The sequence below is a fragment of the Alligator mississippiensis genome, chromosome 12, assembly GCF_030867095.1.
Source record: "Alligator mississippiensis isolate rAllMis1 chromosome 12, rAllMis1, whole genome shotgun sequence".
Taxonomy (NCBI): Eukaryota; Metazoa; Chordata; order Crocodylia; family Alligatoridae; genus Alligator; species Alligator mississippiensis.
In genome coordinates, this window is record NC_081835.1 from 52,884,521 (window position 1) to 52,909,696 (window position 25,176).

Consider the following 25,176-nt stretch of genomic DNA (forward strand, 5'->3'; position numbering starts at 1 on the left):
GTAGCAAAACACTGGAACAGGTTACCCAGAGGGGTGGTGGACTCTCCACCTCGGAGGTTTTTAAGACCTGGCTAGACAAAACTTTGGCTGGGATGATCTAATTGGGGCTGGTCCTGCTCTGAGCAGGGGGTTGGACTAGATGACTTGCTGAGGTCCTTTCCAACCAGCACCATACCTAAACTCCTGGCAGCCTCAGCTGAACTTTTACTATCCTCCCCACTTGAGATAATGATAATAATAACCATTATTTTCACCATTTTGGGGCCCCCTTTCTGTCCGGACCCCGGTTCGCCCATGCCAGTGTCCGGCCCTGCTTCCAACTCTCATTTTCTATGATGCTCAGAGTCACTGCCTGAAGCAGAAACAGAGAATGGAGCAGCGCTCCCTTCTCGCCAGCCCTGGTGCCTCTCTGATCACCCCAGGGAAGAACAACGTGACCCAAGGTCTTCATTCCCACCCTGATCTGCTTGCGGGGGGCGGGTACAGATGGCCTTTGTAAGCCAGGGGAGGGCTGGGCTTGCACGGGATGTGCTGGTGCTGATGCTGGCGGCCCCTTCCCCATGCACAAGCCTGCCCTCTGCTCCCCGCACCCCGCTGGGTGCTGCCCCCGGGGCGCCCGGGACGCGCGGCTCGGGGATGCTCCGGTGCCCGCGGGGAGCAGCGCAGCCGGCTCCCCCTCGCCGGGCCGTGGTGCAGCCAGCCACGGATGCATCAGGCGATTGGTTTGCAAGCCGTGACGTCCCTTAGCATCATCCCCTCCCCATCAGCATCCTTCTGCTCCTCCTCCTCGGAGCAGCAGCAGCCCGCACGCCCCCTCCCTCCCTCCCTCCGGCTCCCCCCGCTTTGCAGGCACCGAGCCGCAGGGCCGGGGCTCGTCTCTTCTGCACCTCGGCAAGCGGGGACGGGGACGGGGACAGGGGCAGAGCAGAGCCCCCAGGGCACCAGCTGCCCCTCGGAAGGCACCGGCGCATCATGGCTCCCATCGGGCTCAAGGCGGTGGTCGGAGAAAGTAAGATGCTTGGTTTGGGGATGTGGTCCCCCCAGCCCAGCCCAGCTCCCTCCCGCTGCCTGCACAGCTGGGGCTGGGAGGGGTGGGGGCAGGGGCTGTGGCACTGCCCAACATCTGGATCTTCTGTGCTGGTGGAGATGGAAAGGGGCGGGGGGGGGGGGTTGCAGATGCGCAATCCGGACCCCATCCGGAGGGAGGGGAAAGGCAGAGGCAGGAGAGAGCTGGAGACATCCACTGGAAGCGGGTGGGGGTGATGTCCTGGCTGGTTTGGGGGCTGGGGGGGATTGTTCTGCAGTGCTGGGGGAGGGGGTGGACCAGGTTGTGGGGTGCATCCATCCCCTCCCTGCGCTTGCACACGCACGGACCTGGCTCCTAATCCCCCTCCTGCGGTGTCAGTGCAAAGCCTCCCTCCCCAAGCAAATCCTACCCTGCGAGCAGCACGCAGCTCTGCCCATCCGTGCAGGCGGGGAGGGTGGGGGGGAAAGGGGGCCACCCTTTAAGCTGCCTGAAGAAATGATTAAAATACAGGCTGACGGTTCCCTGAGCTGCGAGGCCGAGCGAGCGCAGCAGCCGCGGCCCCTGCCACAGGCCTTTGTGCCAAGGCTCTGATGTATGTGGGTGATGGGGGAATGGTTTCTTGTGCATGAATTCAAGGTGCTATTTTAGTCTCCAAGTTGCTGATCGCCTACAGATTTAGGGGGGAACCCTCCTCTCCGTGTTTCATTCTGGTTGCATCTAGATCAGGGGCTCTTGTAGCCGCCAACGGTAACGGAGGCGGGAAAGGCTCCTGCCTCCATTGCCCTGAGAAGACCGCATCTAGAAACTTTTATGCCTGATTAATAACAAAAATGGTCTAGATCAGTGGCAACTTTCACTGCCTCCTGCCCCAGCTGTGGATCTCTTCCATTCCTGCCTCTCTCAGCACCACTTGGCCCTGCCTTGGTTTTTTGTTCAAATGGAAACGTCACCAAATCGATCAGGAAAAATATATATTGTTTAATCTTTTTTTTATCATCTGCTTATCCAGTGGGGTGGGGAGATGCAATCACTCTGGAGACCGCGCCAGTGCCACTATAGCTTTGTGCTTAAGAAGGCAGGGTCTTATTTAACAAACCTCCACGCCACAGCATTGGCTCAGTCTGCAGCTGGTGTGGCTGAAGCAAGGTGGTGTGACCGCTGGTGGAATGATCCCATTAGATTTATGTCCTGCTTTGTTCCAAGAAATCACCTGCTCAGAGAGCTAATAGACAGCTCTGCACCACTCCGGCTCTATTTTTATTTTCCCAAATCCATCGCTCAGCTGCAGCTCTGTCAGCTCAGATGCTGCATTGGAAGACATTTGGAATTGAGTCACTAAAGGAGGAAACAGTCACAACAAGAAAAATCCTTTCTGTTGCAGGAATCTCCTGGGGGGAGCAAAATTTTAAGTGTTTTGCTGCATTTGATCTGCTTGCATCAAATAGGTCCCCTTTCATTCACTTGCATGTGACATATATGTTATGAAACTGGTATGATGCTCCGTGCATTCCCGCTGCCTTTACCCCAACATTGCTTGAAACACAAAAGGTCTGATTCCGTACTCTTTTCTCAGGCAAAACTCAAACAGAAAAAAGATCAGGAGCTAAATATATTCCATGTGTCTGCTCCTCAAAGACCACCAGTTACAACTAGAACCTAGCTAGATTGGATTTTTGTACGTGTTCTTGATTTTTTGCTTCATTTTCTTTTTTCACTTTAATACAAAAATGGACAATCACAATTGTCTACTCTCTCTCTCTGTCTCTCTCCTGGGTATGTAGAATACTAGGGTCAGACTTTCTCCCTGTGCAGGGAATATGCTGCAATAGGACATAGGAAACTTGGACCTAGCCCCTGCAAGAGAGTTTTGATGTTGTTGACCCCACTGACTTCAGCAGGGCTCAGGATTTTAAATATAGAGAGAGCTGTCATTGTCAGATCAGGGCCTTGGTGAGTTTGATCTCCTAGGGTTTTCATGCAGTGGTCGGGAAGTTGGAACAGGTCCTCTGATCTGAGAACCAATAAGTTTGAGGGTCCTGTGCCTTTTTAGTCCCCTTATTAGCATGGTCCCTGAAGGAACCAGGCTCCCTTGGTTTTCCTTGCTGCCATAGCCCCCTTTCTCACCCTCACAGAGCTTCACTGTACAAGATGCTCTTCACCTAGTCAGAATTATCTCAGGCCAGGTTGGCTTATGGGTTTTTTGCATTACTGGTGATGGGTCCATGAAGAACAGCTGACCTGGTCAACAGTGCTACATCCTCTGGCCCAAGAGCATCATCCCCGTGATGCTCTGTGCAGACTATCTTTGAAGGGATTTCCTCTGCTAGGAGGAAGGAAGGATGCTGCTGTGTTGCCATGGCTCCCTCTTCTCCATGGTTCCACCTCTCAGAGAGATGCACTGAGCCTGGCTCCCTTCCAGCCTATGATCATTTTATAGATTTGCATCTGTATTCACAGCCAACTGGTGTCATAACAATTCATATATCTGAGACCATTAATGTGCTGTAAGTTGCAAAGTAGGATGCTACAGGTGTCATAGCTGTGCCCTCAAGAAAGCAAAACCCCACCCGCAGAGGGAAAAGCATGCACCTTGCCAGTACCATCCCAAGAAGCACCGTGGCTAGATTCTAGTCTGGTGTGCGTTCGGTCCCTTTACCCAAGGTATTGGAGTAATGACCTGATCAAATCATTTAGGGCCAGTGTTTCAAATGACCCAGGCCAGAATTTGCAGGACAGCTCCTGACCTATTTCAACATTTAAATAAAGACTGAGTTTTTCCAAAGCTCATGTAGCAATACCAGCGGCCACAATTTTTCCAAACTAACCACTTGAAGATCTGGCAACTTAATCTGTTGCCTCACTAGAAAGTCTGGCCCAAACATGAGGGCTAAGCAGTACAGATAAATCAGGCCTTTAGTGTTCAGATCCCACAATGGTCCCTATCTAAATGCATCCCAGTGGGTCCTTTCCCTTCCCTATTCATTCAAGAGTTAACCTCTGGCATAAGTGACTTCAGAGCTGCCAGTCAACTCAGTTTTCATCCACACTTGTGCCAATCCTAGTGGCTTCAGCAGGGCTTGCCCAACTCCAACTGGGAACGGGAGCTGGCTGGCAGTGCCTACTGCTCTGCACTTCCCAGCTAGGGACGCAGGGCCTGCAGTCAAAGGGGTTTCCTCAGAACTTTCCATCCTGAGTCTACACGAACCCCGCTGTCCCAGAACATGCCTCCTGTAAGAGGAGGCAGCATTTGCCTCTTCAGATTAATTTTCCAAACCCAAGAAGGAAGCAACATAACCAGGAGAATAAGAGGCTTTTTGTTTTGTGTTTGTACAGCACCTAGCACAACAGCCCTTGGGCACTAAGCTGATACCAGTATTGCCTACTACAACAATCATAATATATATGTATACATATACACCACATGAGCAGATTCAGCAGCCACATACCCAAACTTCTCCAGTCAGGGCTAATTCTGTTAACCAAAATAGTAAGTCCAAGGTCTCAGAGGAGTCCAGGGCCCTGAACTCCGAAAGGTGGAGGAGCCATCCTCCTGTTATACTCATGCTTCACAGCATTTCACCACATTTTGACCTCCCAGAAAGATCCCCAGAACCTTCCTGTCCGCAGGGCCCAGCAGGCACTCGCATGATGCTTGCTTAGGCACCAGCTTGCATGATGCTCCCTGTCTGATGACTCTAACTCCTAGCACAGAGGCGGGCAACTATTTTGGGCAGAGGGCCACTTAATGAATTTTGACAAGCTATCGAGGGCTGCATGACAAGCAGCCAGAGGCAGATAAGTATTCATTTTCTAAATTTTTTAGGGGCCCTGCAGGCCGGATAGAATGGCTTGGCGCGCTGCATTTTGCCCACCCCTGTCCTAGCAGCTTCCATGTTTAAAGGGCTAGGACCCTGTAGCATGGTAGATCAGCGCTCTGGTTCAGTCACTGCTGACAACGGTTGCGTCTTGGGCTCAGTACTGCTCTGCCTTACCTGTGCACTTCATTTAGCACCCATACAGGCCAGGTATAAAGGCCTGCAGCATGCAAGGTGGGTAGAGAGGCTCACTGACTGTAACTCTGGGAAAGCTGCACAGTGCACAGCCTGTGGCACAGAAATGGGTGTGTGTGTTTATACCAAAGCCAATTCCACTTTAATGCTGCTGTGTATACAGGGGAAGGGTGGCAGGTCTCTTAGGAAATGTTTTTAAAATACTCTAGTGCAACTTTGGTATTTGTCCCAGGACACAATGCTTGAGCTTCGTAAACATTTTTGAGTCCTGTAACTATGAAATCTTTGGCAGGGATGGCTCTCCACAAAGGGGTGATCACCCCAGATCCCCATTTAATTTGAGACTAAGCCATTAACAAGGGGATTTATGTACCTAACCTGCACCTCACCCTTGTGGCTACCCCATCCCATCTTGGAGAGACAGTGCTTCTCAGAATGGCAGAACTATTGTTATTCTGACTCAAGGTAGTTTTAAATCCCAGCTCGCCAGCTGGAGCTGACTGCTCATCTAGGCAGCACATCAAAGGTGTGATTGTAGCTGGGCAAACATAATCTTGGTGGTGTGGGAAACGACAGCAAGAAAGATGTGGCAGCACAGGCATTAGCCCATGTGAGCAACTAGCATACATCCCTCCAAGTTCTGGAGGGTTTGAACTCTTGGTAGCACGGAGGGGTCCTCACTGCTATGGTTCCCCATGCTATCTAGATTAAACCAACCCATGCACCAGTTGCACCTTCATTTTGCTATGTAGACCCACCCTAAAAAAGCTTAAACCCAGAGTCCCACCCCCTCTAGTCTGTGCCTTTGCCCACTGGGATGAATTCACAGCTTGCTGATCTGCTGATTTTGTGAAGGCCTTGGACACTGCAACAACTTCTTTAAGGGTCTGCACGTTAACAGCGCTGGCAAGTGCTGTACTAATAACCATGCACTCCGAAAACGTAGATGTGGGGGGTTTGTTCTTCCTTCTCTCTTTCTCCAATTAGTATATAGTTTTCAATGATTCCCCTCTCCTTTAAAAAGCTTTCTTATTGCACAGAAATAGAGTTTCGACTAGTTTAAGGGACTAAGGTACCTTTCCAGTTAAAGAAGGGACAGATCAATGCCCAAATCTACTGGACTGGATCAGAAATCTACCCAGATACCTGCAGCCACATTACCAACATATACTATTTCCTATTTTAAATTTTTGGTGTAATGCCTGGCTCTATCGATCACCATTCATGGCTTTCAGGTGACAACCACAAAAATACATACGCAAGACTTTCAGCAACTAACAGCGCTGAGAGAAACTTGACTTTTGCACTTCAGGACTCTTATATACTATAATATACCCTATCCTTGGATTACTGTTTTCCTGGATGCACACCCCTGCACACTCTTTCTTTAGGGACTGCTAAACAACTGGATAAAAAAGTTTCTACAGCCCTACAAATAAGCAAAGGCACCGTGTCGGGACCATCCCCAACTCAGCTCCATTCAGTCATAGTTTAGGCGAGTGTGTATGTAGAATGAAGGGGTAAGGGGGCCACTGAGCCTTCGTAAATGAGAGCTGAACCCTGTTAAAATAAGGCACTAATTATATCAAATCAGCTCCATTCTTTGCTAGCTTCTGTAATCACATCCACCTCTGCAAGAACTCATGCCATGATGTGTCACAATAGTTGTTCTGAGTGAAGGGTTCGGATCTACTAGCACGTTTTCTCCATTTTGCACAGCTGCACTGACTGCCTTATAGAGTCACAGCTGAGATAGTATTGATTGCAAAGTTTGTGTGTTTGTGTGAGACTCTTTCTAATACTTTAGAGTCTTAGACACTACAAGGGGAAAATAGGGCTGGAGGCAGTGGGTTTCTTTCAAGGTTTCAATTTGACATTTCATTCTGATGGACAAGAGGGACTTTGTGGGAGTTCAAAGTTCAATTGCTATTGACTTTTTCATTTTTTAAAGCCATAGCTTGAAAAGAGCAAGAGAGCTCTGTGCCTCTAACACCAGAAAGCACTACATGGCTCCCTTGAATACTGGCACATCCGCAACATTTTCCTGGGGTTTGACACTTAGGCATAAATATGCATGTCCTGTTTCTTGCTGTAAATGAAAGCAAGAGGGTTTGGCTGTGGGTTACAGCAACTAAGCCTTAAGGACAAGTTGCTTAATGCACATGATTGTGGCTTAATTTTCAAAACTGCTCTGATCCCAGTGGGCTGAGTGTGTTTGAAAATCTGGCCCTTGGAATAGGAGCAGAAAGGATTTTCTGGAATTAATTAAACCTAACAAGCCTTTTCACTGCTGGCTGTGCGGGAGACAGTTTGTGGTTATGAACGTCTGGGTTGAGGATCCCCAATGCAGCTAACAGGATGATAGAAAAACCTGATTCCGTTCCTGTTGCCATTGATAAAAATTCTACTACTGAATTCAATGAGAGGAATGGGTAGCTGATGATCTCTTTCTGTACATATGCGTAGTCGTGCTTAATGGCATATGTGTCCTCAGCGATCACTTGTAGTAGGAATCTTAAAAAAACCAAACCCTGGTTTCTATGAAGCCAGACCTAAAAATGTAACAATGGCTTTCAACTAAACAGTGAGGAAAGGAATGATCCTGTTAGAAAATTAAGCAATCCAGATGCTAATAAGTGAAAAAAGACATTAATGGGCTGCTTCATTTCATGGGCCCTTAGTGACACAAATACTCCCATCTAAATCAATAATGTTTTTTGATTGGTAACAGACTGGGCCTTGCTTATAATAAATGAATGCATTATCTATATATTGAACAGGGTGAATGCCTTCCCCCTGTTTCTAAGTCAATGGAGACTGCTTGCCAGTTATGGACCTGTTCAGGGAATAAATTTAGTCCTAGAGTTCATGTATGGAGCAGTATTTCTGACATATATAGATAGTATGGTATATTCTGTGTGTATGTACCCTCATACATACACACTGGATCCTGCCTGAGAGCAGCTTCCACTGTAGATGTTATGGTCCAGAATTATTTATGGTCCAGAATGTTATTTGCCAAACTTTACCAGTGATTTGGATGCTACAGCGAAGACAGGTTAAGGATGTGAGTTTCAGAAAGGGGTTAGGCCTTGTGCCCAGGAGCTGTGGGTTAAACTTTGTGCTCTGCTACAGACTTCTGGTGTGACCGTGGCAAGTCAGTTAGCCTCTGTGCCTTAGCACCCCATCTGCAATGTAGGGGGAGTCCTTCCCTACCCTGCTAGGATGACTGAAGGATAAGTGCATTGAAAATGTTGAGGCCCACAGTTACTATGGGAAGGGCAGCCATTCAAATACCTTAGCTGTGTCTACTATCTTTCTGTATTGCTTCATCGGGGGGCATGGTGTATAGACAGGGCACCTGAATCATTGTAGATTCATTGTAAACTTGAGGCTGAGGACAAAATACCTTCAGCTACCTGAACAGGCCTCCTTCCTTGAAGCATGTTATGGCTTTGTTGATATGTTTTGTGACACATTTGGCTGATGATGAGTCTTTCCCGCTGGTTAGCAGCCAGCCTCAGGAAGTTGTTAAATTGGGAGTTGACTCCCAAGCATATTCTTCATTAGCTGATCAGATTGCTCCTAGTTTAGAGGGCTTGTAAGCATGCACATTGGTTTAGAATGCTTATTGGCAATATATTGATATTATATTGGGGTGGGCAATTATTTTGGGCAGAGGGCCGCTTACTGAGTTTTGGCAAGCCATCGAGGGCCACATGACAGGCAGCCAGGGGCTGATAAATATTAATTTTCTAAACTTTTTAGGGGTCCCACAGGCTGGATAGAGTGGCCTGGCGGGCCACATGTGGCCCGCAGGCTGCATTTTGCCCACCCCTGTATTATATGCTGTTTATTTGCTTTTGGGCTTCAGGATAATTCTGTAGCATGATTACATGCAAGAGAGAGGCATCGACTTCTAGTTATATGGATATTGGAACAAAATCTGCGCCCCACCCCCTTACATGCATGCCATAGCACTGTATTTAATGGGGCTCCACTGGGACTTGGTTTTAGTTCATTTTCGCATGTGCCCTGTCAAAGCCAACTGGTGATTTGTCATCAGTGTGAATGGGAAGAGGATCAGGCCCTGTGTCACACAGATTGCGCTCATTTGAAAGACAGTGTGAAAGACTGCCCAGCAAGCCTGTTATAAATTGAACACGTTGCCTCTTGGGGTTGACATACACATTTCTTATGGGCCACCTTACTACTATCTTCTTGCTCTTTAAATTATGTGGCCAGTCACCCTAGCTCCATGCATACCACCCCAACAGGGGAACTAATTTATTATTATTTGAAAGATGGAGCAATTCTGTATAGATAGCTACCAAGCTGTCCATAGCTCTTATTTAGGATCTTTCTCCAGAATCCTAGAGACCATCAATGAGTAATCAATAATGGATGAGAAGTATTTACTCTCATCAATTGCCATAAGCATTTTTTTTCTTTAAATGTAAGAAGAAAAACTGTACCTTGTCCCCCCCACCGTTAATAAAAATTGAAATTAAAAAGCACCTTTGCCTGACCGTTACAGTCCCAGCCTGGTGGGATCGTACGGGGACAGGTATAATGAGAACTTCTAGTGTGGTGAGATGACATGTTCATACTGAAGCCCTCAGAAAGAGATTAACAATTTTTTTTTCCATAACCCTAATTATTCTCCCTACTGTCAGATCCATAGTCCTTCCTCGCATTAGTGGTAACAGACTGGATTCTATTAATTTCTGTGGTTTAAATCCAGAGAAACTCTATTACAGTAATTCATATATTCTCAGATTTTAAGGGACTGTTAGATCATCTGGTCTGATCTCCTGCAAAACATAGGCCACAGGTTTCATCCAGTTATTCCTTATAGAGCCCAGTCAGTTGTGTTTGACAACACCAGATCTCCCAGAAGTGCATCAGTCTTGTTTGTAGATGTCAAGGGAGCGAAAAGCCACCATTTCCCTTGGTAGTTTGTTCCAAGAGCCTCTGGATTTAGGCTGCAAAGAGTACAGAATTTAGCTCAGGATGTTTTATCTAAGACCCAGTTTTATATGTAGCCTGTAACACTTGATTTTCCACATTCTAAGTATACAGTCCCTTGTTGACTAGACTGGATCCTTGGCAGTAGTCTTGGTCTTTCAAAAGATGCATTTGACCTCCAGGAGTATATTCATAAACTCTGATCCTGCAAACATACTGCATAATCAGTACTTTTTTCTATTGCAGTTACTGTTGATGTAAAGATCTACGTACTTATCAGGCCAGGTGCCCTGGCCCTGCGGAACTGTTCTTGGTGCACTGCCTAGGTGTATGTTGAAGGGGAGTGTGCAGAGGTTGCTTTGTGTTCCCATGATCCAGTGCCTGCAAGGAACTGGGTGAGCTCCTGGTATAGCTTAGACCAGCCTCAGGGCTGCTCCACTTTTTGCTCAGTGACCTATCACCTCCCAAATTCAGCAAAATCCAGTGATGTCCTTGCTAAACCCTGAGCTACTTGGAAAGTCTCCCGCACCTGGGGCATCCTCCATGGCCTGGATCCTCTATCAGGTGTACAGCCATTTTTGCTCTCATGGGAGCATTTTTCATTGTAGTCTCTGTTCTGCTGAGATTGCAGACAGTGGTCCTGGAGTCTAAGTTGGGCTTGGCTTTGCTCATCTGGGACAAATCTGTTCACCCTATCGTTCCAGTGACCAATCCAGCACTGTTCTTTACAGACTCAACTTACAATGAAAGAACCTGCTACCTACAATCTATGCCTCCAGCTTTCAGTGGGTTTTAGTCTTATTTGAGGTTACCAGTCTGATCTCAGTGCACAGCACCTGAGTATTATTCACATCTAGATCTTAAATCATTATCTGACAAAGGAAATTCCCTCTCTTTCTTATCCATCTCATTATTGTTGAACAAAGAGACCCAAGTTCCACTCTCTCCCTCCCCCTTAGTGGCTAACACTAAGGTGCCTTGAGGTTTAGGTAAGTCACTTGTCTCCCAGAAATATCAATGGAGAAAGCAAGTAGAGATTGATAGTTTTCAAACTGAGACTGACACCTTGCATGGGAGATGGACAGGTAGAGGAATGGAGTAGAGCAAGGGAGAATATTATTCATACCTTACCTGCCTAAAGCAGTCTTCACCTGAAGTACTGAAAGCTGATTATTGAATTCAACCACATCCCCTTATGCTGAGGTAGTTTTTTCACTCCTCTTTACACAGTGGGTAAAACTTGTCCAGAGAAGTTAGGGGCAATACTTTCTAGTTGCCTCTGGTTGTGGGTGCCTTAATTTCAGGCTGGTCAATCTGAGACACCATCAGAGATACTGAGCCATTGCTGTTCCTGGTGACTCCAGCTGGAGCAGTGGGTCCTCAGTGCTTTGATAATCGGGACTAAGGGCAACTCAACTTGGGCAGCTGAGTATGACAACATCCACAATCAAATGCTGCTTTTGAAAAAGGTTGGCCCTCCTTGTTTGCCCATGATTATAAGTACCTCTGTAGAAGAGGAAATCATGAAACACAAATGTTCTGACCAGAGCTGTTCAGAGGGGGGCTCCATTGTTAAAGCATTTCAAATTCTCCAAATCTGGCTTTATTATGAATTGGAATAAAACCTAAAAATGACAGCATTCTCCATAAAGGAGAATTCTCGGGGTGGGGACATTTTTTTTCAATTGACTGAAACATTTTGTTATTATTATGGCTGTAAAAATGTTGCATTTTTTATATAACGTAATACAACATATTAAATAAAAAGGAAATGAAATATCATTCAAAATGAAAAATGGAGCTGTTTTACTCTGAAAAAGATTCAGAAGGGAATCTGTAGCTTTTCTTTTCTGGTTTTCTTCCACAACAAACTTGCCATAATTGGCTCAATTTTGCTTAAGATTTTGATATTTAATAGAGCCACGTATGCCTATGCTTCCACTGACATTTCTCTAACCAGATTCCCCAGCTGTGAGCATTAGCCCATGACCTTCCCAGATCTGGGGTAGGACCTACAAGTTTGGACTCCTAGGCTCTTTAGAAGCTGCCTTTCATTTATCTCCTTACCTGCATTGTTTGTTGCCTTGACTTTCTTTGATTTCCATGCATTTTACAGCAGTGTTATGCTTTTGCTTGGACTGTTCCTGCTTTGCACCCATGTGAGGGGAGGATCAGACCTTGAAGGGTCAATAGATGGGTGCAGAACACTCTATTGACCATTCATCGTTTTAGTCAATCCAAGGTACAAATGACTCAGCGGCGAGAAAGAAAAGTCGATAGTCAGCTCCCTCCCTCCGTCCCATGGGTTTAGAAGGAAAGCTGGGAGACGAGCACTTTGTTCATCCTATGTGTATTTCTGAAATTTCATGATATTTCTCTGCTTCTGATAGGGTTACTTCTGATCTCAGATACGCTGGTGTCAGTCAGGAGTGTCTCCAAATAAATCAGTGCAGTTTCACTAGCATAAGGAAGGTTAGTGTAAGGCCCACAGAAGGCAATTAGTATTGTCCTGACCGTTCTTCTTCCCTGGATCATCTTTCTGCCATTGCAAGTAGACCAGGAAGCAGTGACAGAGCTTACCCTGAGGACCAAAGTGCATCTGAGATTGGGATCCAACCCTTCCTGTGCTGGTCTGTTCATTACCTCCGGCATAGCTGAGTCTCTGCCTCCTCCAGCTAATCTTCTTACCCTGTGTGAGCCAAAGTAAGGCTTTGCTCCCTGGTGCAGATGAACTGTTTGGCTCACAGCTTGGAGGGCTTAGGGACATTCTTCTCCACTGCAGAAAATGAGTCCTTTTATGATATCTGGATAGAAAACATACCTGTGCGCATGCTAGATACACCTTCTAACCTATCAGTCAGTTCTCCAGTGGTCCACGTATCCAGGGTGACATTCACTCATTCATAATTTTCATTCACATTGATGCATTGAAGTGTGTCTAGGAATTGCATTCACTTTTCCTGTCCTCCTCACATCACCATCAGCCTAGTGGTTAGAGTGCAAGCCTGGGAGCCAGGACTCTTGGGCTCTCTTTTCAGCTCTGCCATTGGCTGACTTGGGTGAACTGCACTGCCTCTCTGTACCTCTGCTTTAAAAGAAAGGTAATAATTTCTGGTTCCTAGAGATGTCATGAGGTTTAAGTAATGCTGCTAAAAGGCTGTTAAGAGTCTGACTGTGCTATGGAAGGATGTGATATGATGACTACAGTGTAATTTTACTCTGGTTTTGATTTTTTCTCTGGTGTTGGCTGGGGCTCTGGGTACTCATTTGGGGATGTGCTGCACCTGCATTGTGTCTGGCCTGGTTATTTCAGTCAATTAAAATCAAATTCTGCATCTAGTTAACTTTGCAAACAGACTGGGCTGCGTTATTGGGAATTACCAGCAGGGCCATTCATTGCTGGAAGGAGCCAATTTCTTTTCCTTATGCGCTTTCCAGACAGCGAGTGCCTGCTAGACATTTTACTGCACTGTGCCCATTTTGGTATCCAAAGCCAAAACGAGTCTGCAGCATCCGATTCATTGCTTTGTCTCCATGTTAGTGATGGGAGCAATAAAAGGAGTGTGATCTTTCACTGGCTTTCAAAGGCACATTTAGCAGTATCAGTAAGGGGCATTTGTATGATGCTTTTCTACCAGGAAAACACTTTTGGGCTAAAGCCCCTTTAAAATGTGAAGCAAAGCAACACAGGAAGGAGAGGGCAATTAGCAACTCTGGAGGTGGAATTCACCCCCACACGGAGAGCCGGCAAAAAACCACGTAAGCCCAGACAGTGAGTCCCACTGAGCTGCTACTCCTGTCGGGGCTGCCACTAGCCCCAGGGGTTATGTGTGCTGGAGCGAGAGGAGAGAAAGGGAAACAGCATCTCAGTTGCGCTGTGCATTGTGAACTGCTAGACAAAGCAGATTAAGTGCAGAGTGAGTTAGAGTCCTGGTGCTAGGGGCAGGATTAACAAGCCTAGAGGATTTCAGATACTGGGCTGGAGGAAGCTGCTGCAGGAAGGCTGGGCCCTATGGCAATTTGGGGAGCAGCTGCCACTCACTCTTTGCCATGGTGGGCACTAAACATCCAGGTTCTGGCATCTGAAGTCCTGCTGGATTTGAGGGCACAGGCCACACACACTCTGCTTCCAGAAAGTGGCAGACATATGCTGTATATCCCTAGCCCCTGAATAGCTCAGTGCCTAGGAGTCAAGTACTGCAGAGGAACCCTCAGCCTTAGGTGATGGGGAGAGTGACGGAGAGGAGCGATGAGGAGATCAGTGGGAAGCTGCTAGCTAAGGAGCCAATAGAACTGAAGCTATTTTCTCCAGCTATTCTGGCACTGGATTTCAAACAATGCACAGTGGTCCTGGTTGAGTGCTACACCTTGCAGTATCCTCAGCCTACATTAGGGACTAGAATGCCACCAGCATGGGGCTTCCCTGCCTCTCCCAAACCAGGCACCTCTCCCTCCAGTTTAACCACTGGGGAACAGCAAGGTTTCTGTGACCCCTGACACATACTCCTGTGATGGGAGGAAGGTCCCAGCTACTGCTGTGACCTGGGAGATTTGGATTCTGTTTCCAGCTGTGTCACAGATTCCTTCTGTGACCTTGGGCAAGTTGCTTGCTCTCTCTGTGCCTCAGTACGTCACCTGTAAAATGGGCATAATAGCTCAGCTCTGCCTTACAGCTGTTGGGGCGATGGGGCCCATAGATAGATGGATAGATTTATGTCCCTTTTAGTGGGCTGTGATGCCCTGCAGGGTTCTGTGGGAATTTCTACCCCATAATACCCAGGCATGAAATCTCGCTCATTCTCATCCAATTCCTGGCTGTTCCCCTACAGAAGATGTCTTGTGCAGTACTGTGAGCATCCGCCATGCTGCAAGTTCACAAAGGAGCTGTAAATTTGCCTATCAGCTTTTGCTGTCCACTGTTTTGCACCTAGCTGAAAATGGAGAGAGTGGCGCCATAGGCCAGATACTCATCTGGAGTAAAAGGGCACGGATTCATTAGTCAACGTTGCTGTGTCCATTTATATCTGCTGAGGACTCTGGGAATGCTTGATGTACCAGAACTAGAAGCTGTGTGGGAACTGGGCACCCCACCTGGGTACCTGGACAGGCAGTATCCTCTTGAAAGATAATGGGGTGGCCATTTTGTCTTGATATACCATGAAAAACCTTCCATACTGTGTATACCCTACCCTAAAACCATAAGCCCCATGTGCACTGCCTATCTCTGCACATATGCATTGGCATATACCACCCCCCCAAAGTCACACCCACTGTGCACACCCTCTAATTGCTATGCACATGCACACTAGAATATACCCTGCCCTACAACCAAATGCACAACCAAACCCACCCCAGAGCCATGCACACTCTATACATGCCATATCCACATACACTTGCAATTGTGCCCCTGTGCTGGAACCACACCAGCTATGAACCATATACATCCAGGTTAACACCCCTCACAGAGGCACCCTCATGCCTTCGTGTACACATACTGGCACAGGTCTGCAGTCCAACCCTACTGAATGGGCATGACACAGTGTGTAAGTGTTATCAGAGTTTAAAAAGCAGGCAGAACTCCCTGGGACTCAGACTGGTGCCATTCACCCAGGATGAGGTTTGATAGAGCCTGTGGAGTTCGTCTTTGTCAGCGCTGTCCTCCCTGGATCGGGTGGCAGAGTGCTGCAGAGCGTGATGGTATTTCTCTCCTTTCTCCCCAAGGTCAGTCCCTGTTTGTCCTCCTCATTGCTTGAGGGGAAGTCTTTGCTCTCTTCTAGTTATGTGCCATGTCTGCCTGCCTGATATTTTGGACCCTGGACCAGGTGACATCTTGCAGATCCCCTGACATGGCAGGCACTGGCACATATACTGACCTGTCTCACCACCATGCCCACCTGGCCACTTGCACACACGCCGTGGTGCAGACCCAGGGTGCGGGAAGTGGGGTGCTCCCAGAGTGCTGCAGCGCCGCTCTGCACAGAGCAGAGCACAGGGGGAAACAGGGAGGGTAGTGGCAAGCACTGCAGAAGCTGCCAGTCAGTCTTTCCCATTAAATCTGCTCACTGATGCTTCTCTTTTTTCCCTTTACGCTGGGTTTTCCTGTAACCCTTTGCCATTACCCCTTATTTTGGGCCTCAGCTGTACCTAGTGCAAGTGAAATTCCTTAAAGGTGTGGATTTCTGGGGTTTGCTCCCGAGTGCTGCAGTTTCCAGGGGGATCTGCGGTACTGAGGTATACAGGAGGACTAAGGGAAATCTGGAGTTCTGCAGTATTTGGTGACCTGGATGCTTCCGTACTGCGGGGTTCTGCAGTCCTGGGTGGTCTGGAGTACTGCAGTACTGGGGTCCTGCCATATCAAGAGGGGCTGAAATACGGGGAGCACCAGGTGCTGCATTATTGTAGGGGCCCGAGGGACTGTAGAACGGGACTTTGGTGTGCTACAGGTCTCAAGGGGGCTTTCTGCAGGACTGTGGGGGCCCAGGCATTACCATGCTGATAGCCAAGGGCACTAGAGAGAGGGGTTATTGTTGTGCTGAGGAGCTGCGGTGCACAGATGTACAGGGTTCCTGTTGGGAAGTGTCAGAGCCTCATACGCTGCTTGTTTTGAGAACTGCAGACTCCGGATATGCATTGTTAAAGTACCTTCTGCACATGAAGTAGTATTCACCAGCCTGTCTCATCCCTAGACCGGGGCCATCAGCATCTCAGTGTTTATGAACCACCCTGATACAGCATAGATGCGTTTGGCAGTTGGAAGGGGGTCTTTAGCCATTGGCAGCCCTTGTTCATGAGTAACTCAGAGCATGAGAGTTGGAGTTCAGCCTCCTTTCATGTTCATACCCAGACAATGCTTTGCCCAGACTGCCCCTCCTGCCCACATGACCACACTGAGTGCAGCGCCATTAACACTGTAATTAGCCCAAATTGCTTGGCACAGCTTGTCTGCCTAGGCAGCTTTGTCAGATGGAGCCAGCCATTCCCTCTACTGCCCCACATCTCCCTACACCATCCATGCTGAACTGGACTTGATCTGTCTGGGGGCTGGACTTGATGATCTTTGAGGTCCCGTCCAGCTCTAACGTCTATGAAACTGCACGAGCTGCAGGCTTTCCTAGCGGTGACTTACCAGCTGCCTTGATATCCGGTTTCCCTATGGTCAAGGGCCTGGAGGCCCTGAGAGGAGAGGACCATAATGCCATTTTATACATCCACATTGGATTTGCCATAGCAAAGAACACTGCCACCCCACATACTGGGGTGTCCTGCCCACATACTGAGGTGTCCTGCCCACCAGTCCCTTGGCTTCAAGCATTGGTCAGACTCACTAGCTAAGTGGCAGGAAAACAGGCACCAAAACTTTATATTTTACTGAATGTGCCAAGAAGCTCAGCTATGTTAAACACCAGGACTCTTAGGGCTAGGGATACACCTGAGTTCTAGTCACCTGTCTCCCAAGGAACCTAAGACATGGAAATCTGATCTTCAAACTCCCATGCTTTGGGGCATAGATTGTGCAGGTCAGGAAGGATTTCCTTATTTCCACAGATTTCACAATTGTTCTGATGCATGATATTTCCTTTGTTTCCTCTGAAGTAGGCATTATGTAGGTACTATATACACTTCATTTAATATGGGTGAGCACCTGAGGTTGCTGTAAAGCCCAATAGGTTGACCGGGCATGGCAGGACCTGTGGCAGTGCTGCCCCACAAAGAACGGGTAGAAGTTAATCTAAGCAAAATCGATTCAATCCAACCCTGAGACATTTGCAGCCGTTGTGTCCCAGACTTGCTTTTCCAAATGCAGGGTGCTAAGGCATCAGCTCTGGGGCCCTAGGCTGTATGAATCACACAGGGAGCTGCTATTGGGGAGCTGTCCAATGGGCACAGAAGCCCATGAAATAGCCTACCAGCTCATGAAGCACTTCAGGACCAGCCCTAAACTTGAACCAGAGCAGCCGCTTGGGTGGAGATGGCACAGCTGATCTGACAGAACTGTAAGCAACTTGACTTTTATGCCTTGGGGCACCAAATACTCTGGATCAAAGGATCAAATACTCTGCAGCCCCTTGCAGAGCTGAGTGAAGAGAAGAAAACTGGTTCCTGGGGACGAGGGCTGGTAGCTGATCTGCCAGAGACAACAGCTTACCTGCAGCCTGCCTGGACTGTGCATAGGGTTAGAAGCAGAGGATGTCCGTGAAGCACCGATGCACAGACCTCTGCCGCAAGGCGCAGCCGAAGCGGGGAGTCATCACCATTCTGCTCTATCCAGAGCTGTACGTTTAGGGGGCTGCTCTCACCAGCCACAGAGAGCCCCCCCCTAGAAAAAACAGGCCTCATATAGGGTCAGTAGTTCTGCCATTTTCAGTACTGAGGCTGTGCAGTGGAGGAGGGCAAGAGCTGCCTTTTTCCTCCTCTCCAACTCCCTGACACTGTCCTGTTAACTACCACCTCCCTCAGAACATGGCATAGAGTCCTTGCCCTTGTAAGGAGTCAGGTGAGCCTCTAAGGGACTAAAAACTGATCCGCAAGCTCCTAGCAGTGCTGCTGAGGCTGCATGCAGGAGGACAGAGAGGGCTGCTATGGCTTTGGCCTCCTTGGGTCTATCTTATTTATGTAAGGGCCCTTTTATCTGGGAGGCCCCTGCACACCTGACCTGCCAGCTCCTGTACTACTAGCATCATGCTCTGCCCTCTATCCTTGCCTTTTCCCCCAGTATGCATTCTTGAATTCACTTGCTTCCTGTCACTGAATGGGGGGTACAGAAAGGGACCTGGTATGGCCAAGAAGGGGTTGGGGAGGGACAAGGGGGAATCGCTGCCTCCTCAGGAGTCAGTGGCTGCAGGCAGGCAAAGACTGTTGTGGTTATGCAGACATGGGCTACCAATATGTCTCTTGTAGGGAGCCCAGAGCTGGCTGTATGGTACAGCACGGGCTGCTACTGCTGTTGGGTTTCTGTTTCCACCCGACGGGCAGTGCCAGCACGAGGCAGCTCAACAATGCTGTTTTGCTCTGTGGGTGCAACAGGTGAGGAAATGATTCTCCTGTGAGAGTTGCCTGGCAGCACTGCGTGGGGTAATGAAAGAAGAGCAGGGGTGGGACTTTTTGAAGGGAAAGGCTCTTAGCCCTCAGTGCCTGCAGGCAGGGAGAGGCTGCCTGAGCAGCCAGCCTTCCAGTCAGTCGCTGGAGCCTAGCCATCAGCAAGACAGCTGCTCCTGGAGCCACTGCAATGGCAAGGAAAAATACTGCAGCCTGGTTCTCTAGCGGTAGCAGCAACAGCTCTTTGTCACTGGCTCCTCCCAGCAGCAACTCCTTGCAGGAAAAACAGAGCCACAGATGGAGGCTGTTCTCCGGCCAAACACTGCATGAGAAACAGGATCATCCTCTCTCTGCCACTATGCGAGACAGGACTGGGTTAGGGCCAGCGAGTTTGGGTTCAGACCAGATAAACTCCTTGGGGAGGGAGGGAGGAGGTGAGATTTCTCCCTGAGATCCTTGATACCTGGTTTATGTTTCATGGGGTTCAATCCTTCATGTTAATTCCCAGCCTTGTGCTCCAGAGGCACCACCCCTCTTTGCCTTCCCTTCACCTGCAGCCTGTGAATGCAGGAGGGGAGGTGGGGCACCAAGCTCGTGGGTGTGTGCTATTATTCGTTTTCAGCAGAAGGAAATAGCGTGTGCAACGCTGAGATGTTCTCCCTGGCATTTTTTATAAGTCTGTATTCATTTGGAAGCTGATAAATAAAAGACTCCCCTTTCCCTGCAGGACAAGTCTGGGGCATGGGACTCGTTTCTGGGGCCTTGTGCTACCCATCACAGGCACTTTTTCCCATCAGCAAATCCTAGGATGTTTCTGTTTCACAATGCTAAATTCTTTTCCAGGGAGGTAGCTAGGAGGTTTCTCTAGCACCTCATTATAAAACAGGGGTTGGCAACCTACAGCCTACGGATGTGGGGCTTTGGTGATGTTCAACAGCGGGCGCTTTCCGCATGGTGCCCCAAGAGAAGTGGCAGTGGTAGCAGCTTTCTGCATGCCACCAAAGGGAGAAGAGACGTCAGCATCAATAGCCAGGTTTTGGTGCTCACCCACCTGTCCGCCTGCCTGTGACCCGAGCTGGGTCATTTCAGTCTGCAACATAAAAAGGTGCTGACCACTATTATAAAGGGTTTTTGGTGTATGCTGGATGCTCTAAACTGCTCACTTATTCTCTAGAGTAGTATAGCACCATCTAATATAGCCTATAGTTGGTCCTGTCACTATGGTCTGAGTCTTGCATTCCTCAATGTCTTTCCCTTACAATACTCCTATGTTGTATTTGGCAGTGCCCTTTTTCCTGTTTCACGGTTGGGAAACCGAGACACTAGGCCGTTTAGGATCAGGTGCTTATGTTGGATATTAGGAAGAGCTTTTTGCGGGGTGTGGTTCAGCATTGGAACAGGCTACGTAAAAGTTGTGGAATCTCATCCTTGGCTGTTTAAGAGCAGGTTAGACAAACACTTGTCTGGGTTAGTTTAATCAGGGTGGGTCCTGCCTTGAGCAGGGGGATTTGGACTAAATGACTTCCTGAGGTCTCTTCCAGCCCTGCTTTTCTATGATTATAAAGTATATAGGTGCCCCAAGTACTAAACACAGTAGGCATCTATCAGTATCTAAATACTTTAGGAAACCTGCTCCTGAATGACTTGCCCACAATCCCACAGTAGTCTGGTAGAGTAGGGACTTAAACCCAAGGCTTCTGAGGCCTAGCTTAGTGTCCTAGTCATCACTGAGCAACATACCTCCTCCTGGTTAGCCCTTGAAAAAACATAATATGACTGTTGTAAACATGCATTCATTCAGCTTTCTTAGTCTGATCTGGCTCGTGGGTTCCTAGGCAGCTTGACGTGCATTACAGTGATAGCTAGCTGACCCCTGTGGAAGTGGTGAATCAGAGCACATTTGCCTGGACATCTGGAAAACGTCAGTGTTTGTCTCTGGTAGCCTGGGCAACTAGGCTTGCTGGAGACTCTAACAGCATGGCCAGGGGATCCTTGAATGCTATTGAACATGATTCTTCTCTCATTAGTCAGATGCAGGCTAAACTCTTCTCTCCAATATTCCTGTCCAAGTGGCCAGGGGGCTTCTTGAAGCCAGTATCTCTCCATATCTATACGACTTCCAGATCTGGTCCAACCCAGAGGAATGCAGCTCCCCACATCACTGTTATCAGAGTTCCTTGGCCACTTGGAGAGAGGAGCACTGGAAGAAAGAGCTTGAGCTGTGTCTCCTGCTTCTGACTAATGAGGAAAGAATCGTGTTCAGTAATGGTCAAGGATCCCCTAGTTGTGCTGCTGGAATCTCATCAGGAAGTCCCAGGAAAGGCAGAGGCCTTCAGGAGATCCCCTAAGGACAGCTCAGCGGTTCTGGTTTGTGGGAGTCCGCAGGGGTCTGGCTCAGTCAGGGGTCATGTTCCCTGGACTCCTGTGGGTGAAGGAGATCAAACATTCCCAGGAGACACCCAGCCAAAAAGACTTGCTTGCTTCATACCTAATGCCTTGAATCCATCAGCTTTCCAGAACTCAAGGGAGGGGTACACCTGGCCAGGGGTGGATCCAGGATTTGGCAAAAGTGCAGGAACAGCCATCAATGCTGCCTGGGTGGCTGCACACCCACTCTCAGTCTCTTCCACCTCAACCCACCTGGGCAGACCACACCGTGGGAGCTTCAGGGGACTTTTTTAAAAAGTCCCTAAACAAGGAAGAATCCCCACTTTCTCTTCCATGCTCATAGGCACATCTCCTTCCCTCCCTCTCTCCCCTGTCTGCTGCTGTTGCTGCTTTCCCCTCTGTCCTAGGGCAGGGGAAGCTTCGAAGTCCTTTCTGCCCATTCTAGCTGGCTACGAGGGGGCTGGGCTCAGCTGGGAACAGTGACAGTGATAGGAGATGGATGGAGAGAGGATTTCCCCACCCTGCCCAGTCCCCCCAGGAGCAGGCACAGGAAGGGGAGACCCCTGCTTATCACCTTGGCTGCTGTCACTGTTCCCAGCTGATCCCACCCTTGTGTACCCTGGTGGAGTGAGCAGGAAAGGCTTTGAAACTTCCCTTGCCCCTGAGGCAGCAGCTGCAGCCTGGGGAGAGGGGGAAGAGGAGGGGAGAGGATATGCCTCTGAACACCAAGGGGAAGGAGGGGGATTCTTACTTGCTTTGAGGACTTGGAAAAAAAAATCCCCAGAGGGTCCCAGGGTATGATCCCATCCAAAAGCAGGGTGAAGCTGCACACCTGCACTCCCTCTGGATCCACCCCTGTGCCTGGCTTTGCATACACAAGGCTCGCTTACTGTTCAGTCCCACTGACACTGTGCTGAGTTCCAGTATCACAGCAAACCCATGCTTAGTTTGGGGAAGAAACACAAAGACATTACAACTTTGTCTCTGGCTAATTGATTTAGTGTAACCCTTATCCAGCAATATGCCCCACAGTGTAACTGCATCTGGTTACACAAACACTGGGCCTGGTCCCCAATGCTCACACACTTGCACCTTGGTAAAGAGCCAGTCCTGGGCCAAAGGGAGCTCTGCGGCCCTCCTACAGACCTGTGTATGTAGCCTCTGGGCTTGCCTGGCTTGGAGGGAAGCAGCAATCACTGGCTAGTGGAATACAGGTCAAATGCTGCTGCACTTCCTATGAACGGTGCCTGGCCTTCCTCCACGGAAATGGATTGAAGCTCTCTATTTCCTTTTTGCTGCTCAGGGCATACAGCTCAGGCTGCTGTTGGGGGAGGGAGCCTTAAACCAGAGCTAAACTTTCCACGTATCATGAACCTAAAAGGCAGGACTCGGGATCTGTAGTATTGCCGTCTCCACCGTGTCAAAAATCATGAGACAAACTCTTAAAAATTAAGAGATTTGGGATGTAAATCATGAGATACTATTTTTGAAGTGTGTGCGCATGGTTCCCAGGGCAAAGACAGCAGGGCGCAGAGCCCCAGCCCACAGCAGGCAGCCTGCATCTGCCCCATGCACTAATCTGGGGGACATGTGCCCCCCCCATGCCTTCCCCAGCCCTGGAGCCCCATTCATCCCAGCCTCTGCCCCACTCCCTCCCTCACCGTGGGAACCTCGATCTGCAACCCCCACCCTTTACCTCTCCTCCCTCCCCCTTTCCCTTCCCTTCCCTTCCCTTCCACAGACTTGCCAGCTTGGCACGCTCTACATGTGCCCGAAGAAAAAAAATTGTGAGATTTGAGCTCTCTATCAGGAAATCACATGAGTCAGAGTTAACTTGACTTGGAAATTGGGAGTTTCATGATTTTTTCATGAGAGTTGGCATTAGTGGATCTGCTTTCCTCCCCTACAGCATGTGCTGCAAGTTCTCTACCACCTCCTATCCAAGCACATTCAAAACAGGATGGCCTAGTGGGCAGAGCCACAGAGGTACATTTCACATGCCTAGATTCTAGTCCCAGGTATGCTACTGACCCGCAGCATGACCTTGGGCATGTCACCTCACCTCCCTATGCCACAGTGGGGCTAATGCTGGCCTCCAAGGTCTGCAGAGGAGCAGTGCTAAACAGGACGTCTTTGTTTCAAGGGCGTATTCCCTTCTCATTGTTCTCAGGCTCACAGCAAGACTCATCCCTTCTCACACTTGGCTGCTGGGGTTATTTTTATGACAATACCAAATGTTTGGCTTTTAGACCATGTCATAGGGCCTTTTACAACTGATTGCTCTTAATTGCATTTTTAAAGGTCTTTAACCTAAAAGCTGTGGGGAGTGTGGGTGTTGCTTTGTAAACAGCACTGTTCATCCTAGATTGGTTCTTAAAGGGGAAGATCCAAACAGGAGTACAGGGGCAAAAATATATCTGAGCTAGAAATGTTTGCCTCCCAAGGTCTGTGTCTAGTTTGGCATTTACCCGAGCTACCTATGCACCCTGCAGGTTCAGGATTAACCCTTTCCGATGGCAATACGAAACAAGCAGGCTTCTACTCCCAAAGGGCATCCTTTGGACGTGATAGTAACTTGAAGTCTACATTGCAAGACAATTTCCCCACTTCATCTTGGTGAGGGGGAGAACTTTGCTTTGGAAGGTTCACACCTGCTGTGAGATAATCTGTAGGTAATAAACAGGGGAAACACCATGATGATGGTGTTGGTCCAGGTGGTTTTACTGTACCTGGAAGGGGAGATCCTCTTTTTCCCAACCTTGAATGAGTTGGTGTAGTTGAGGGTGGAGACCTCTCCATTGCCCTGTGGGCAGGCACCCCTGTGGGCATCTACTGCCACCTCCCAATGGGAGGATCTTGGCTATACATTTCAGGGTAATGGGGGATTGCTCCTGGGCTTTTTCTCTAGGTTTTTCCTATGGCGTCTTGGCTAGGGCCAAACGAGGCTAGGGGGCACCTAAACTCTAAGGCCTCCAGGCTTTGGACTTACATGTAGGATGCCTGCCGTGGATTTCACAGTATCTGAAACCCAAGACTGATGAGCCTGGGGGTGGGATACTTGCCGATGGTAGCACCAGATAGACCTGAATGACGGAGCTTTGCTCAGTCGATGGAATTTGAAACTGGGTTGGCTAATTTGGCCTGGGATACGAACTTAAAAAAAAAAGAAGAAAACAGTGCAAGACTAGCAAGTGTTCGTGAGAGGGAGGGGAGCTTGGCTCTCACATGGTTTCTGTCCTTTGTGTTGGTTGAGCAGGGGAGTGTCCTGCCTGGCAGAGAAAGAGGGTGAGGAAGAGAGTGAATGGCCAGGCCTAATTTCCTTCCTGTTCAAAATGATCCTTTGGACCTGGCGCATTTATTGCAGCTAGGAGATCAGCCAGCCTCAATGTACAGAGCTATGCCTGGCTTAGATACCTGCCTGCCCCAGAGGTCACTGCGTGGAGAAACTCAGGTCCCAGGGCTGGGTAATCTTTCCCACCTGTGCACTGGAGTGAGAAAACAGCCCTTTTTCCTTTGCATGTGCAGAGAGGAAAGCAAGGCAGTAGAGCTGCTCAGCTCTGTGGGGAGGCGAGCTCAGTCCCTGGCGCAGGTTTGCCCTTAGCTTGATGCTCACTGTAACACCCAGCTCCAACCTTTAGCATTCAAGAAGGAGCATCGGCTCTAACCTATGCGACTAAGGAGGCAACCGTGGTATCCTCTCAGAGCAGCGAGCCCTCTGGCCCTGCCCCACATGGTCCAGCGCAAGGT

At 48.8% G+C, this 25,176-nt stretch overlaps 1 protein-coding gene across 4 annotated transcripts in view; it reads left to right on the forward strand.

Annotated features, from left to right (window-relative positions):
* Nucleotides 1–790: 790 nt before the first annotated feature.
* Nucleotides 791–25,176, forward strand: part of STXBP1 (syntaxin binding protein 1) — a 66,989-nt gene continuing 42,603 nt past the window's right edge. For 2 of the 4 annotated variants that reach the window (XM_019475879.2, XM_019475880.2), the window contains exon 1: nucleotides 791–1,009. In XM_019475879.2, coding sequence (XP_019331424.1) covers nucleotides 973–1,009 — 37 coding nt within the window. In that variant the 5' untranslated portion in view covers nucleotides 791–972. The remainder of the gene's footprint in view (nucleotides 1,010–25,176) is intronic. The other 2 variants (XM_014608214.3, XM_006271260.4) reach the window with 1 other exon arrangement.